Source organism: Bos indicus x Bos taurus, chromosome 24 (genome assembly GCF_003369695.1).
Source record: "Bos indicus x Bos taurus breed Angus x Brahman F1 hybrid chromosome 24, Bos_hybrid_MaternalHap_v2.0, whole genome shotgun sequence".
NCBI lineage: Eukaryota > Metazoa > Chordata > Mammalia > Artiodactyla > Bovidae > Bos > Bos indicus x Bos taurus.
The window spans coordinates 37,040,735-37,058,052 of NC_040099.1; the positions used below are offsets into that span (position 1 = coordinate 37,040,735).

A 17,318-nucleotide genomic window follows, 5' to 3' on the forward strand; every position below is an offset into this window, starting at 1 on the left:
GAAGGAAGCAAAGCAGTCAGATAAGGATCTGTGGGAAGTAATTGGTAGAAATTACAGACTGAAGTTTAGATAAAGCTAGTGGAGATTCAAAGAAATGGGTGGATTCTGTCTGCTTAGGAGGTAGAATGAATAAGGAGATGAAAAAAAGGGGGCCGACACCAGGGTCTGGTTTGAGTGATGGGGCAGGTAATGAGTAGTATCATCCACTTAGGAACAGAAGAGATGGAGAAGTTGGCAGTCAGGAGAGGAGATGGTAGGCTAGACCTGTTGTGCCCATGCAGCATTTAAATGAAAATATCTTACAGACTATTTTACATGGGCCTGTACTGCAGCATTAAATACCTGGGTTTGCAGTATAGATTTGGTAAAAATCTGTATATATTGTCATTGGAGCCACAGGGTAGACGAATTCACCAAGGAACAATACAGAGGAGGAAGATAGAACTCTGGAAATATCAGCATCTTGGAAGTGGACAAAGGCCCCTTAAGAAAGGCCTGAAAGGAAGTAGGTTCTCGATTCCCCTACCAGGGATCAAATCTGCATCCCCTATATTGGAAGGGCAGGGCCACCAGGGAAGTCCCAGAAGGCATGTCTTTTTAAAAAGGCTCCTTTAAGCATCTACGTTTGCCTATGGGGGCAGTTCGGGTTTTTCACCCTGATCATATTGTGAAGTTCATTATAAGCATAATGAAACAGTTTCTTGGTCAGGTTTTAACTGTTTTACATTATTAAAAATCTGTATTTTACACAGCTGCGTATGTAATTCTTAATATGGAATGCACAATTCAGCCTGAGCAATAAGCACTGCCTCATTTTTTGAGCCATTTCAGCAGATTTTTGCTTTGCCTTAATTATCTGTGCTCCCTCGTACTCCTGACCTGCTCATCTCTGTACCTGTGTATAAAAGAGAAAAATACATATTTCTAGCCAGTGATGGTGATCGCAAAGGTCTTTGAACCTAGAATTTGGTAAACCTTTGTTGTAGCCCTGGGTTTGCCAGCACGTTTATGTGACCTCAGCACAGCATCTAACTTCTCAGAGCCTCAGTTCCCTTCTTCACAAACTGAAGTATGATTAGACCAAGTCGGTGAACCTGAAATGTCACTTCAACAGTTATTAGCACATTTTGTCTCTCAAGCACTGTGTGGGAGAGGGGAAGTCATGAATCTCTAGACTAGGTGAACTCTGTTTACTAGCTCAAACTAGCTGTATGAGTGCTGTTTTTGATTTGGAGGATCAGGCTGAAAGAAGAAAGTTACCCAGGAAGTGGGTAAGCAGTGGCCTAATGAGGGGCCAGTTGGGCCATGGTCAGTGAGAAGAAAACCTTAGGGTACTGAGTAGGAGAGATTAAAGAATGGAGGCAAAATACTAAAGTCCAGCATAAAGAGTCCACCCCTTAGTTTTCTTTCCAGACTGATTTTTATCCCACCCACCACCTCTGACTGGGAGTCTGCTTCTAGAGCTCTTTGCTGAGATGGGCATTGAGGCTACCTCCAGACTCTTCAGGAGGAATGTGGTGCATGTTCTCTGTCTGAACTGGCTGGGGGAAGGAGAAATGTATCTCCTTCTGCTGTCCCCACAATCTGGCAGGATGGAGCACATGGCCTTGTGAAAACTGCTTTATTACACCAACAAAATCCTAGTGAAAAACAACAATTTCTAGGATTATTTAGTATAACGCCAGAGAGAACTCCATACCTTAGTCATCCCTGGAGAGCTACTATATTACAAATTATAGTAATTGAAATGATTTCCTGATTTATTAATGTGAAATCTTAAATTTTGCATATAAGTGTTGCTTTTAAGTTTTTAGAAATTGAAGATTATTTAAGCAGGTTCTGATAGGTACTTTTGCCCTTGCCTTCTTTCAAAGTATTCATTTTATAGATGGTAACTATATGAAAACAAATTGCCTAGACTCTGCAGGTTTGTTTATTTCATCAGATACTGAGTACTCTATGCCAAGTACTGTTCTAGTTGCAAGGGATGCAGCTGCTCTTGTGGAGCGTGCTTTCAGGTGATGGCGATGAACACATGAGTAATCTCTCTCAGGTGGTTACAAGTGCTCTGAAGGGTAAAGTAAGAGAGGAGAGAAATGGGGGGTGTTATGTTAGAGGGAAAGACTTCTGATGATGTAACTTGAACAGAACCCTGAACAGAGGGAAGAAGACCAGGAAATGTGGAATATGTTAGTAAAATATTTTTATCAAAACAGTTGAAATAACATTCAGAGACTTGAGTGACTACAGTTCACTCGTTTTAAATAAATGAAATGTTTTATTTTGTACATTGACAAAGCTAAGGTTTGTTTCTGTTTGATAATTTCTCTGTCTGGTACTTTAAAAAGTGAATTTTAGTTAATACCTCAACATGGACTTTTATTCCAAACTCCTTGTCAGATAAATGGAAGAACAATACTATTTTGTTGTTGTTATTCAGTCACTAAGTCATGTCCGACTCTTTGTGACCCCATGGGCTGCAGCACGCCAGGCTTCCTTGTCATTCACTATCTCCCAGAGTTTGCTCAAACTCATGTCCATTGAGTTAGTGATGCTGTCTAACCATATTGCTTACTAATTAATTATGGTGTTAAAACTATCTTAAAATTTAGTGTGAATAAAATCTTTCATTCTTTATATTTTAAAACTGCTACTGTTACTACTAAAAATGCCAACTTTAAAACTAATGAAAAACACATAATCTTTGAGTAAAGCTGCAAAAAAAAAAATGCCAATTGAAAACCATATGGAATAGAATTGTTTGTTTTATTTCAGTGTTTCTTTTTGTGTTCTCTTCTTACAGATTGAAACACAATTAACAGAGTATCATAAATTGGCTAGAAAATTAAAACTTATCCCTAAGGGTGCTGAAAATTCCAAAGGTTATGACTTTGAAATTAAGTTTAATCCTGACGCTGGTGCCAACTGCCTTGTCAAATACAGAGCTCAAGTTTATGTACGTAATCGTGAGTACTTCGAAGGTTTTTAAGTGATATGATTGATGTCTGCTCATAATATTTATAACTAACAGTTTAAACTTCAGCAGGTCCATAACTCAGGACTAAATGTAGAAATACAACACTGAAACTTGCCTTCTTTCTTCCTGGTAGTAGACCCCTGCTCTCTGTTGTACCGTACTCTTCGAATTATAAAGCCTCATCTTCCCTCTCTTCCTCTAAAAGATTTTATTATATATAAAATAGATGCAAAGATTAAGACAAAAATGAGACCTGATGCTTGCTCTCAAGTTGCTACTACTCATCTCAAGGGAGAAAGACAAAATAAATACTTTATACATGCTTTATTAGAAGTCTTTACACGATATACTAACAAGATCAGTTCTTCTCAACTGAGAGAAGTCTCTACAGCAAAGGTGAACCTGGAATGAAATCTTCAAAGATGAGATATTTATGGGGTGATCTGTGGAAAGGTTTTCAGGCACAAGGACACACAGGAAGGCATGAAGTATAACAGAGCATTAAGTACCACCAGCAGCCAATAATGAGAGTACTGTACATAATTTTCAGATATGGCCAAGGATGTAATTTGAGGAAGAAAAATTTTAAGTGCCCCCCAAAAAATGTTAATTTTCAAAATAGTTTTTAATATAAGAATGTCAATTAAAGTCTAAAACCATGTGTTTTTTTCTCTTAAGAATCATTCATTCGTTCCGTGAATTATTTATTGAGTATCAACTACATTCCATACCAGCTAGATGCTGAGATAAAATACCCAGAAAGAGGAATTCCCTGGTGGTCCAGTGGTTAGGATTCAGCCAGGTCCAGGTTAAATCTCAGGTTGGGGAACTAAAATCTCTCGAGCTGCACAGCACACCAAACACACACACACACACACACACACACACACACATGTAAAGATACAGTCCCTACGTTCCATGTTGCAGTTTATTGGCAGACAGATTTTGATTAAATCTAAGCTTATTTTCAATAGAAAAAAAATGCATCCAATAAACAGTTAATCTTTTACTCTTGTTTCTCAAGCAGCTGCTTGGTAGGTAGGCAGATAGAGTTTACTCACCTGTGTTTTGAGTAGTTTGATGTATCAGTGCAAGAAAACAATTTCTGGATCAAATTACTGTAGAAAAGATTACCCAATGCAAAAAGAATGCATATTCTCAGAAAAGAAGAATCTTTTCTTTGCCCCCTGGAAATAGTTTTACATAATAATAGGACAATAAAAATAGCATCAAGAAGATGCAGCCCCCACTGTCTACCAATAAGTAGTATTTGGAGAAAGGTTCTTAAAGAGATTAAAGAGGCAACTGCATCCTTCAAAAAAGAACTGCCAAAATTTAAAACTCAGCGAAGATTTCAGAAGACCTACTGAAAACATAGTAGGGTTTTGAAAACATGTAGGGTTTTGAAAACATGTAGAGTTTTCTTTTGGAGCGATGAAATTGTTACAGAATGAGAATACCTTGTGAATGTACTAAATGCCATGGAGTTGTATACTTTTTTTAAAAGAGTTGTGGGTGAGAGAACACCTCCCTCCTGCCTCCCAGTTTTGGCAAGCCAACTTGAGCAATCACCAGCTGGAAAACCATGGCCACTGAGAAGTCCTGGGACATCTGACAAAGGCAGGCATAAGCTAAGCTTTCTTACCTTGTCAGCCTCCTAGACCTCAGACTGAAAAAGCCAGTGGAAGGGGAAGTGGTGAGAGCCCCTTTTCTCTCACTCTTATGTTAAGTCCTGCCACAGGAACTCAGGAAAAGTAGAGAGGGAAATTGCCCTCTCCCTGACAGGGTCCAGATCTTCCTTGTTCCTTCTGCAGCCTCAGTCCTACTTTGCGCGGCTTCTACATCCCAGTCCTTGTTGGATAGACAATCGTCATGTTTCAAGTCTTCTGCTATTAACAACAGAGTTAGAATGAGGAGCAAAAAAAATGAAGAGGACATATAAGGCTAAAGAATTGGAAAGGATTAAGGGGAAAACGATGCATGGAGAGAACAGAGCATAAAAATAAAACCTACATATAATTTGTTTTCAAGAAAGATAACATTAAATTACATGTACTTAAAGAATGTTTAAGTAATAGCAGTGAATTTCCAGAATAGAGAAGCCAGTCTAGAATTTTGCAAGTATTCAAAACCAAAAGCAAGTTACATTCTATAGTTATGGAAATTCCAGTAAAATTAGTTTTATTTTCTTATTGATGGTGTATTAACTTAGATTTAAAACACCGTGGCTTCACTTTTCTCCAAAAGATTCCTCATGAGAGAACTTGTGGAATTATATCATATGTAACTGACATTCCTATGTGTTTTATAGGCACCACTCAAGGAACTGTTGAACCAAACTGAAGAAGAAATTAATAAAGCTCTAAATAAAAAGATGGGTTTAGAGGATACTTTAGAACAAGTAAGTAATGAAACAGTTGTTATACATATAATGTTTTGTGGTTTCCAATTGCTAAGGAATGGATTTTTAATAAAATACGAAAAATGAGTTATACCCTTGACCTAGAAACACTTGAAGTAACTTTTTAAGTAACTTAAACATTCTAAGCTTCACATATCATTAATGATGAAGTGATATGAAACTGAGTAAATCTCCCTTTTTTTCTAATGGCAAATCACCTCTTATAACTTGAGGTGATTTAGTAATATTCGTTTTTTTAGTAAAAGGAAATTGAAATAACTACCTTAGAAGTGAGTATATATCATTTGCAGTTAGAAGCTAACTAGCTATGATTGATAAGAGACTTCCGTTTACCAGATTCTTCATTCAGGACCATGGAATTCAGGGAGATTCAATTTTAAATGCCTATAAAATTCTTTTTCTGAAAGTAGGTTCAGAAAATTCCTGTTTCTGAGATACTTGAAACATACAATCACCAATATAGCTGAGAAAGAAGACTATTGTATTCGATAACCTTTAGGGTAGGGTAAACATTGTTATAATTGATTAAGAAAAGTTAAAAACTCCTCAAATACAAACAAAAGGTATTATTTACATGGCGTGGACTGTAGCCCACCAGGCTTCTCTGCCCAAGGGGATTCTCCAGGCAAAAATACTAGAGTGAGTTGCCATGCCCTCCAGCAGGGGATCTTCCCAACCCAGGGATCTAATCTAGGTCTCCCACACTTGCAGGCGGATTCTTTACCATCTGAGTCACCAGGGAAGCCTATTTGTTTATTTAACACCAAACAAAGCAACCGCCTAGCTAATTCAACTCTTTGAAAACTATGTTCTGGCTAACAGATTTTAAGATAGAAATCCTATCTTTTTTGAGAATAGAAGCTTGTTAACTTTTCCTCATCTGAAAATAAAATCTATGCATTTCACAAATAACTTTAAAAGTAACGCACACTTTTTTTATATTAACAAATTTTCATCAATACTTACTTTGTATTAGAATTTTTCACACCTCCCACACATAGAAAAAGTTGTTAGATAAGTGAAGAGTTTCATGATACTATTGTTATTGTAATTTAGGGCTTCTACAAATGTGTGGGTTTTGTGACTATCATGGGGAAAAGATAAGAATTAGGACTGCTTTAACGGGTGTGCCCCAGTGGTGATGGTTATTTGAGGTGAAGTGTTTAGCCCACTTCAGTACAGTTTCTCTCTGGTTGGAGTGGGCAGTAAGCCTGAAGGCTCAAAAAAGTATGAATTTCAAGCAGTAGGAGCCTCTTGACTGAAATCTGTTTCAGACTACTTGAAACTTTTTAAAGGCTATAGGCAGGAAAAATTGGGCAGGGTAGGGACGCAATTATGAAATGCCTACTATAGTTTAGGCACCATGTTAATGTCCCAAAGATCAATATAACCAAAGCTTATATGAAATACAAAGTCCCATTCAGAGAAGACTAACATATGCTATTATGCTAATCAGATTTGCTTTTTGTTTTTGTTTTTTTCTGCAAGACTCCTTTGGTCATAGAATAAAGTGACTGAGAGGGAAGGCAACTGAAATTAAGAGGTTAAGCTGTAGTACTCAAGTAGGAAATTATGGACATAAAGGGAGGAAACGAAGAAAGGGGACAGGTTGAAGAAATGTTGAGGCAGGACCCAAGCATTTTGTGGCTGAATGAATGCTAGGAGAGAAAGGAGGAGCAACAGTGACTTCTGTTTTTCTAGGGTGGGCAGCGTAAATTAGGAAGAAAACGAGGCTGGGAGTGGCCAGGGCAGTGCAGGAGATGTTGAGCTCGCTTTCCATGAGAGACAACGAAAAGGAAGCTGAAGCAATAGATTGAAAATATAAAAAGGATACTGGGTCTGAAGCCAGGGATGTGGGTGACATTTCTTAGAATGTGTAGAAGAAAGTAGCAAAAGATTGGCAAAGGAAGGAAGTAGACAGAATAGTTGGAGAATAATCAGAAGGAGGAGGATACACTGTAAAAGTCAAGTAAAGAAGAAAGAGTGACCCTAACTAAACTCACTGTGGTAAAGAATTCACAGCGTATAGAAGGAAGTGAGAAGGGGCTTCCGTGGTGGCTCAGACAGCAAAGAATCTGCCTGCAATGCAGAAGACCCAGGTTCAAGCCCTGGGTCAGGAAGATCCCCTGGAGAAGGGAACCCACTCCAGTATCCTTGCCTGGAGAATTCCATGGACCAAAGAGTTCACAATATGTACATAATCATCTTGCTGTACATCTTAAACCCATGCAATGTTTTTTTTTTTAATTGAAGGATAATTCCTTTATAGTATTGCCTTGGTTTCTACCAAACATTAACATGAAACAGCCATAGGTCTACCCATGTAAACCCATGCAACATTATAGGTCAATTATATCTCGATAAAACTAGAAAAAAAGGGAGTGATCAGTGATGTCGTATGCTTGAGAGACTAAAACCTGAAACTGTTTTTAACTTTTATAGCCGATTAACAATGCGATAGTTTCAGGTGAACAGCAAAGGGACTGAGCCATACATATACATGTATCCATTCTCCCCCAAAACTCCCCTCCCATCCAGTCTGCCACATAACATTGAGCAGCGTTTCCTGTGCTGTACAGTAGGTCCTTGTCGGTTTCTATTTTAAGTATAACAGTGTGTACATGCCCATCCCAAACTCCCTAACTATCCCTTCCCTCCATCAACCTTAAGGTTCCCTCAGCAACCTTAAGTTCATTTCTAAGTTTGTGAGTCTGTTTCTATTTTGTAAGTTCATTTGTATCATTTCTTTTCAGATTCCACATTTAAGAGATGTCGTACAATATTTCTCCTCCTGTCTGACTTCGCTCAGTATGACAGTCTCTAGGTCCATCCTTGCTGCTGCAGATGGCATTATTTCATTTTCTTTAATGGCTGAGTGATATCCATGGTGTGTGTGTGTGTAGATATACATATGTATATCTTAATGTACATTTTCTTAATCCATTCCTGTGTCTATGGACATTTAGTTTGCTTCCACGTCTTGGCTATTGTAAATAGTGCTGCAATGAACATTAGGGTGCTAAAACTATTTTTTGATTTGACAAGTAGTTTAACCAAGTTAAGATGGCCTAAGATAAAATAGCAGTTTGAAATAGTAAAGGTTAAACAGTAGCAAAACTAATCAATCTGATAAGTACTTTAAAATAATCCCCAAAACCGTTCAAGAAAAAATGAGAAATGGATAAACTATAAATATGTAGGGAATTTACTTAATTTATGAAGTAATACAAAAATCTATCTTTAAGAAATTTTGCTTATAAGACTAGTTTAACCCTCATACCACAAAGATACCACAAAAGAAGAAAAACCAATCACACTTATGGGTATAAGTATAAAGTTTAAATAATAGCAATTAAAATTTGTTTAGCAAGTATTTTTCTTAAGAGTCTGCTATATATACCTGTACTATAATCAGTGTTGGTGATATAATATCTTTCTTTGTGAATTCTTATTTGTTTGGAAAGGTGAGTGTGAAAACAATTATAACAAATTCATAAGATTTTTGGAGTATAAATACAGCATGTTGTGGATTCTCCATACACCTACCTAAGATAAGCATAGGTTCTTTCTGAAGGAAGTGGTAGATGAGCTGAGTTGTGAATAGCAAGTAGGAGTTGGCCAGTGGATACACAAAAGGATACAAACACAGACACACATGCCTGCCTCTGAAGGCCCGGACACCAAAGACCATGATGTATTAAAGAATTACCTTGAGTCTAAGTAGGATAGGGAAGAAGCCTGGGAAAACAAAAACCTAATTCTGAAGAGACTTACTTGTTCTTACTTACTGGTAGAATTTTTATTCTGTAGGCAGCAGGTACCACTGAAGGTTTTTTAAGTAAGGGAATAAAACCTGTGTATCTTAGTAAGCTTACAGTGTTGACATTCTGAAGAATACTTTAGGAGGTACGTGTGACTGGAGACATACAATTAAGAGACCTAACAGTATCCTGAGCTGTAAATGGTAAGGAGGCAAACCGACGCTATTGCAGTGAGGATGGAGAACAGAGATTTAAAGGTTAAAACAGGGAATTCCCTGGTGATCCAGTGGTTAGGACTCTAAGCTGTCACTGCTGAGGGCCCAGGTTCGATCTCTGGTCGGGAAGCTAAAAATCCTGCAAGCTATGCAGCACTGCCAAAAAAAAAAAAGATTCGAGCAACATTAGTCATCCACTTAGAAGTGAAGGTTAAGGAAGAGAGTGAGATTAAGAATGTCCAGGAGTCCAGCTTTGGTATACAATATTAAAGAAAAGTTACTTAGGACACTTGTTAGCAGTGGTAAGTTAGACTCTGTTCAAGAGGGGCTATTACAGTGGAGTTTGGTAGTAGGTGAGAGAGATGGGGCTTATCCCAAAGGCAACAAAGAAAAGTGGGAATTTATAGCTAAGGAGCAGGGTGGGGATCAGCAGCTGGAAATATCAGAGTTGGGGTATTCTGTCTAAGCACCATCCTAATCGGTTTCTTTCTGAAGGCCGGCCAAGGTGAAAAGTCATCACCTGGAGTGTGGCACAGGATGAGGAACCTGATCAGATATTCAGGATGGGAGATTCTGGTTTAAGTGACTTGGCAGGATTCTTGCTTAAAATTGGATAACACAGAGACAAACATGAAAGCCCAAGTCAATCTAATTGAGAAGAGTTCAGAAGATCCTAAGTAGTTTGGTCAAAAAGAGATTCTTTGTCAGTGACAATGTTCTATAACCTTGATGAAAAATACAAAGAAGGTTGTAGAACAGAATTTCAGCCTGGGATATGCCGTTGCAGGTCTCTGGGACATCAAAGTAGAGAATGTCCAGTAGGCAGTTGAAGTTTGGAAATAATAAAGATACAGGTAGGTATTTTTAGCTTGCATGTAATTAACAGCCAGGAGATCCCCCAGGTATGAGAATGAGCGAGAGCTCTCCCAAGTGAGCAAATGAGAATACAGCCAGAGAGATTACTAGGAGAACGTCCAAAGTACAAGCAGAGAAAGAGAAATCTATTGAATTAGAAGGACCCCCACCCCCACCCCCAAGACTTAAAGAGGAAACAAGGAGTTTCCACGATCTTAGAGACCAAGGAAGAAAGTTTCAATAAGGAGTGGTCAGTAACCACAGGTCTTACTCAGATTAAGTCTGAAAAGCGCACATTGGCTTTAATCATAAAGATGTTCCTCCTGACATTTGCAAAAGCAACATGAACCAGAGGAGCCAGAAAGCATGTTTCTGTGGAGTGTAAATGGTGAAAAGGAAGATACTATAATCCAAATAGGTTATTCTTCATGGGCTGCTACAAATCTATTGCAGATGTTTGAATCCACGGAAAGGTGGTGAAACTGTGGCTGAAAAGTGGTGTGTGGGAAAGATTTTTGGTTTGGTGTGTGGTTTTCTTGTTTTTATAGGAGAGGGTTGTTTGGTTTTGAAGATGAGGGGGAGTTCAACAGGAAAAGGGTGAAGTTTAAAAAAGCAGGAACAAAAGACCTTGATGGATTTGAATGTGGTCCATGAAGAAATACAAAGGCATGCGATCAGAAAAGAGCTGAAGAGGTTATTTCTCTTCATGAAGAAAATGTGTGCCCTGCATCCTTAAACTAACTGGAAGGAAGAAGCAAAGGTCTCATGTTGGTTGGTTGGTTGGTTGGTTGGAGGCAAGAAGTGATGGAATTCCAGTCTGGTGGCTTCTATCAATTATAGAAGGAAAATATCATCTGATTAATTGATGATTTCTTTGTGACTTGAGAGCTAAGAAAGAAGGGAGGGAGGAAGGAAGTCAAATATTAATAGTTAGGAGTTGCTTTGGCGACTAATTTTTAATTCCTCTCCTGTTTATTGCAATGGAATGTGTACTCATAATCAAGAGGAGGGAGAGGAAATGTCTAATTAATTGGTAAAACTGACATGGCAAGAAGCGCTGCTCAGTTAAAAGTAAACACATTTGACCAACCATGAGGGCCTAGTAGAAGTTCTGGTTATTGGAGTGTCGATTTTGGCCTTATTGCAAGTGAATTTAATAAAACAGTTTGTTTGCTTCAGAAGTAGCATCTTTAGATTGGAAGCAAAGTTTATAGCTTCAGTAACTGGTCTTTAAAATGTGAAAGGCGAGTGATGTAGAAAAAGTCCTTGGAGTTCATTTTGAGTTCTGGGCATATGCTAGTTGAATGATCCTGAGTAAACTGCATTCTTTCCAGCCCACTTTTCTCTCTCTTGAATAGGAAAGGAATGTCCCTTTCAAGATCTTTGGATGACTGAATGACAAGTACTGTGTGCAAGGAAAAAAAAAAAGACAGTACCATACTGCAAGTTTCTTAAATAAGTTTAGTCATTTTACCATCCTACCTTTCACCAAATAACAATAGCTTCACTAAATTTTTCCCAAATCATGTGTTTTGTTTTAAATTTATGTATGTGTAGAATAATCCTTTTAAAGAAAGACATCAACTACTTTCTGTTTCCTGTTGCAAATACTATCCTCTTGATCTAGCTGAAAAACATTCTGTATTAATTACCAATATCAACTGGTATCAGCACTTGTCAACAGGAAATGAAAGAAACACTTTTTTTTTTTAAGGAACACTTTTTTTCTTCCCCATTTTGGTTTCAGCAGATCTTAAAGCTCAAACTTGAACAAGATTAAACGTTAACTTGATTACTCTTTGGAAGAATGCATTGACTATAACCAATTAGCAAATATTATCAAATAAAATCAGTTTGAGTAGTTCTCTTTAACATCCCAGAAAGTGAACACACAAATGAAAGCCACATAACTAAAGTAGATAAAAATCTAAATAAAGTTAAGACTTGAAAACGGCAGGGGAAGGAGTGGGTGGGACGAATTTAGAGAGATTCATTGACATAAATACACTACCATGTGTAAAATAGATAGTAGGAAGCGGCTGTAGGGAACTCAGCTCGGGGCTCTGTGATGACCTAGAGGGGTGGGATGGCGTGGGAGGGAAGTGATGTATGTATATGTACAGCTGATTCATGGTGTAGAGCAGACACTAACAACATTGTAAAGCAAATGATGTTCCAATTTTAAAAATAAATAAAACCTATCCATTAAATGGAAGAGAAAAAAAAACCTAGAGAGCAAAACAATTTATATTTAAGGACTCTCACAGCTACAGAAAAATAGAAAAACAGATATTGGTATCTCTATTTTACTGAGAATTAAGCCAAATTTTTTTATTCCTAACTAATGCCCTACTATACCATTCTACATTTAAATATTATATATTTTTTTAAAATGCCACCTTGAAATTAACTTTTCTTGGAAAAAAATTAAATTTGTATGACATGAAAGGTAAAAGGCCACAAGAACTAGAAGAAACAAAATGGTTCAGTTAGTTGGTTGATAATACAAAAGTTTTATAACTTATGAAAAATTTTTTGGTGTATAGTTATGATTTCTCAACCAAAGTTTTATTCCTCAAGTTAAGTACAATGATCACAGAAAGCAGGAGAAGTGTACGAACTCTGAAAGAAGAAGTTCAAAAGCTGGATGATCTTTACCAACAGAAAGTGAAGGTGAGAGTTTTGCCCATTTGTTTAGGTTCTCCAAAGCCATGTTGATGGACTAGGCACCTGTTCCGACATCAAGCTTAAATCTTTGAGCTATATCCTATATCTCGTCTACAGTAATCTTCTTGTCCAAAGTTTATTGTAAGGAGTTATTTCTTTTCTAAAGAACTTTTTTCTGGAATTGCGCTATTTTACCATAGACCATGTTTAATACTCCACTACTACTTTATATTTACATTTGTGATTCAGTATATTTCCTATATACAGGCTTGAAATCACTGCTAAATGAATGCAGTATAGGCCTGTTCGAAAGGTCACATTTACGTTTATAGTATAAAATTTCCAAAAGACCATTTAAAGTCTTACCACGTGTAAAGCAGTAAACAGTCCTGTGAATACAAATGATGATGCAACCTGATTTTTTGAATGCTTGACATAAATGGTTTTTTTTCATCCCCTTGGAGTATATAGAATGTGAATATTGAAAAAACATAACTGTGCCTTTATCCTGATAGGAAGCTGAGGAAGAGGACAAAAAATGTGCCGATGAACTGGAGTCCTTGGAGAAACACAAGCACCTGCTGGAGAGCGCAGTTAACGAGGGCCTCAGTGAGGCTGTGAATGAGTTAGACGCTATTCAGCGGGAGTAAGTTCATCTCGCCAAGATCTGTGATGTGTATTTTCTGTTTAATTATTTAACATTTTTATAAAACTAGACCTGGTTTATTCGCTTGGCTTTACATTATAGAGCTGGCCTGGGGAGGAGGAGGGTGAGTAGAACTGAATGAAGTAGAGCAGCCTAAGATACTTCCCCTGGATGGTACATTCTTCTCCCATGACAGCTGTTGTCCCGTTACCTTTCCAGTCAGAAGAGAACTGAATAGTTATAATCCATAGGCTCTATGTTAATTTATATTCAAATACACTCAAAAAACTTAAAAAACACTTTCAGTCTGGCACTATAATCCTTAAAATCACAGCTCTCTTGTTTCCTTACTTGTAGCCTAGGGATAGGAAAGTCAGGTGAAGGTGTTTGGGGCATATAGTTTTTGTTTATAATCTGAATCCAAATGCCTAAAAGTAGGACTTCCAATTCCTTCCTTCATCTGTATTTAGTGTCTTGTCCCTGAAAGCATTTACATTTATAATCCTTTTGGAGACTCAGGTAAACAGTATGCTCCCAAGTTTTATCTGTTAAAGCATGAAGGTTTGGTGCTGTTCGGTGCTGTTATTTGCATGGGATCTTTGGAAATGTTTTTATTTCTGTTTGATTGCAAACTGGACCTCTGTGAATTAGACGCAGAGTAAGCAGAACATAGACAACCACACCCTGGTTTCATTGAAATACGAAAAGAAGTGAGCTAGCAAAAGCTGACATATTAGGTTTTCTCCTAGACAGTTCAAACAAGAGTCTCTGTCCCACAGATACCAACTAGTCGTGCAGACCACAACTGAAGAGAGACGGAAAGTGGGAAATAACTTGCAGCGTCTTTTAGAGATGGTTGCTATACATGTCGGGTCTGTGGAGGTAAGTGTGTGAAGTCTTTCCTACAATCTAAGAAAGCTTTTTCAAACTCTGATTTATTTCTGTTTTGCTTCTATAGAAATTAAATGATCATTTTTATTTCTCTGGAGAATATGATCTAGTAAAAATTTATCAGAAGAGTCTTACATAGCGGTGTGTGTCTTGTAGTCATCTGTTTTACATAGATTTTTAACTAATGAATAATATACCCATATACTGGTGTACGATTCATCGATAAAAGAAGCACTGATGCATGCTACAATGTGAATGAATGTCAAAAACATAATACTCAGTGAAAGATGCAAAAGTGCGCATATTTATGACTCACTAATATAAAATGTCCAGAAAAGGCCGATCCGCAGAGGCCGAAAGTAGATTTATGTTGCCAGGGGCTAGGGTGGGAATAAGGGCAGATGGGCACAAAGATTGTGGTGAAGGTTGTGCAACTTTGTCACTTGATTAAGTTATTCTTCTTCTTCCTTAAGGCATGTTTGTTTTCATTGAGTTATAATATAAATACAAAAAATAGCATAGCCCTTAATAAAAAATAAGTAATCTGTCTTATTTGCATAAGCAATATACAATGATATTTTATTACATCCAACAGTGTATAATGATGTGGCAGGCCATATTCTACACACCAAAAACATTAGTACATACAAGATGTAATAAAGATGAAAGAGCATGTTTTAATGACAAATATTTTTCCTGTTACAAAGCAAGAGTCAACTGAGTCAATCTGAAAATCAAATTGGCTTTATTCAGTGATTCATGTTTTGGGCAGCATCCCATGTGGCAGATAAAAAGGAGCTCCAGAAAAGACAAGGTTTAAAAAGTCAGAGGGTGTGGGACAGAGAAGTCATAAATTTAAACAGGGTAATTCAGGCAAAGTGGCAAGGTCACCTTCCTTTGTGGGACAGAAGTTCTATTTGGCAGATGACCTCACTGGTGCCAACCAGGAAATTCCAGAAGGACCAGTTATGATGACATTGCTGGGGAAGGTTGAAACTGCAGTTAGATTGAGCATTAAGTCCCACCTTAGTGATGTAGGCTTAGCTAAAGTGATTCCATTTTGAGCCTGATGTTTCTTTTTAACATTCCTTCCTGTTAATTTCATGTGTGTAAACACAGAATAAAGTATTTTGGAAACATGAAATTTACCTTATCTCCACCTTTCAAGTAGCTTGAAGGTTTAACAATAAAACTATCCCTGCAACCTGCTGAGCAGAGCCTACAAACTAAAATTGCTAAATCTAAAGGTCCTTAGAAATTCACTAGGAGATAAATTTAGGGGGGAGCTCATAATATCACATTAAAAGGTTTTCATTTGTTAGACAACAGAGCATGTGATCTTCTCTCCCCTCTTCTCTTCTGAGTGACATTGAACTTCCGCTCACTTGCTGGCCAGTGCTCTTCTCTGCTTAGTGGTAAAAGCTAAGAAAAGCACCCTGCGATACTGCGTCAGAAAACCTGGGTTCTACCCACGTCTTCCTAGTTCCACCACTCAGTGTCTCCGTAACCTTTCGTGGCTCCTTGTTCAAGAGTTATTGTTCATCTGGACCACAGACCAGAAAATGATTTGAGTGGTTACATTTCTGGAGGTCAGAAATCTAAAATGATCCCTTGGGGCTGCACTCCTTCGAGAAATCACAAGTAGTCCTTGGGTTGTGGTCTCTTCCTCCATCTTCAAAGCCAGTAACCCAGTATCATCTGTCCTCTCTAACCTCTCTTTGTCCTTATGCCTTCCTTCTCTGACTCCCACACAGCTGATTCCTTCTCACAAAGACCCTTAAAATTACGCTGCCCCACCAGGATTGTGCAGAATAATCTTTTCTCAAAATTCTTAACTTGTTCACATCTTCAAAGTTCCTTTGACCATGTTACATAGCATTCATAGGTTCTGGTGATCTATGGACAGCTTTTAGGAGTCACTTCAGCCTACTACACCTGGGAACAAACAAAAATTCATTAACAGTAAAATGGAAAAGTAAATGTTGGTACATTCATTCAATAGAATGTTATATAGAAGTACATGAATAAGCTATAGCTATACAAAAGGAACACAGGAGGGACTGACCAGGTAGATGTAAGAGTATTCAGTTTATTCTTATTCTTACAAACGTTGCAGTCTTATTTATAGACTTCACAATTAAATGCTTTAAAAGAAATCGATGTTTTTACATTAACAATTGCTAAATTTTTCCATTAGAAACACCTTGAGGAGCAGATTGCTAAAAACGATAGAGAGTGTAAAGAATACGCATCTGAAGATCTCTTGGAAAACATCAGAGAGATTGGAGACAAGTACAAGAAGAAAGCTGCTCTAATTCAGGCTCTTGATGAATGAAGATAAAGTATTGATTAAGCAAGAACTTTATTAGCAGTGTAAATTTTGAAACGTCCTTTGTAGGTCTGAAAACTCTTTAGCATATCCTATATCCCTCCTTACAATGAAGTCTCATGACCACATCCTCCCAAGCCCGTGAAGTATTTTTATAGCTTTTCTAAATCTAGTTCATTAACTTAAGATATGTAGAACCTGAAATTATGGTAACTTGTTGGATTGTTATATTTAGATATGAAAGACCAGTTATATTATGTACCTGGAGTTAATAAATTGCCTCAGTGCAGTGTGTTTTTTCCCCTGATTTCTCTGCCTAACTTGACATGGTTAGAAAAATAAGTATTTCGAGTATAAGAATTTTAAAGTATAATTAAACAGGAATCAGCAAACTACATAGGCCAAATCTAATCACACCCATTCATTGATGAGTCATCTGTGACTGCTTTCCCCCTACGAAAGTTTAGGGATTCTCCTGGTAGTCCAGTAGTTGGGACTCTGTGCTTCCAATGCAGGGGGCACAGGTTCAATCCCTGGTTGGGGAACTAGGCTCCT

The 17,318-nt window shown here is 37.6% G+C and overlaps 1 protein-coding gene across 3 annotated transcripts in view; it reads left to right on the forward strand.

Moving 5' to 3' along the window:
• NDC80 (NDC80, kinetochore complex component) overlaps window positions 1-17,070 on the forward strand; it is a 33,598-nt gene extending 16,528 nt beyond the window's left edge. For 2 of the 3 annotated variants that reach the window (XM_027525797.1, XM_027525798.1), the window contains 6 exons: window positions 2,804-2,956; window positions 5,289-5,378; window positions 12,811-12,903; window positions 13,413-13,543; window positions 14,323-14,425; window positions 16,632-17,070. In XM_027525797.1, coding sequence (XP_027381598.1) covers window positions 2,804-2,956; window positions 5,289-5,378; window positions 12,811-12,903; window positions 13,413-13,543; window positions 14,323-14,425; window positions 16,632-16,769 — 708 coding nt within the window. In that variant the 3' untranslated portion in view covers window positions 16,770-17,070. Of the gene's footprint in view, window positions 1-2,803; window positions 2,957-5,288; window positions 5,379-8,152; window positions 8,281-12,810; window positions 12,904-13,412; window positions 13,544-14,322; window positions 14,426-16,631 lie in introns of those variants that run through there. The other variant, XM_027525799.1, reaches the window with a different exon arrangement.
• Window positions 17,071-17,318: the final 248 nt, after the last annotated feature.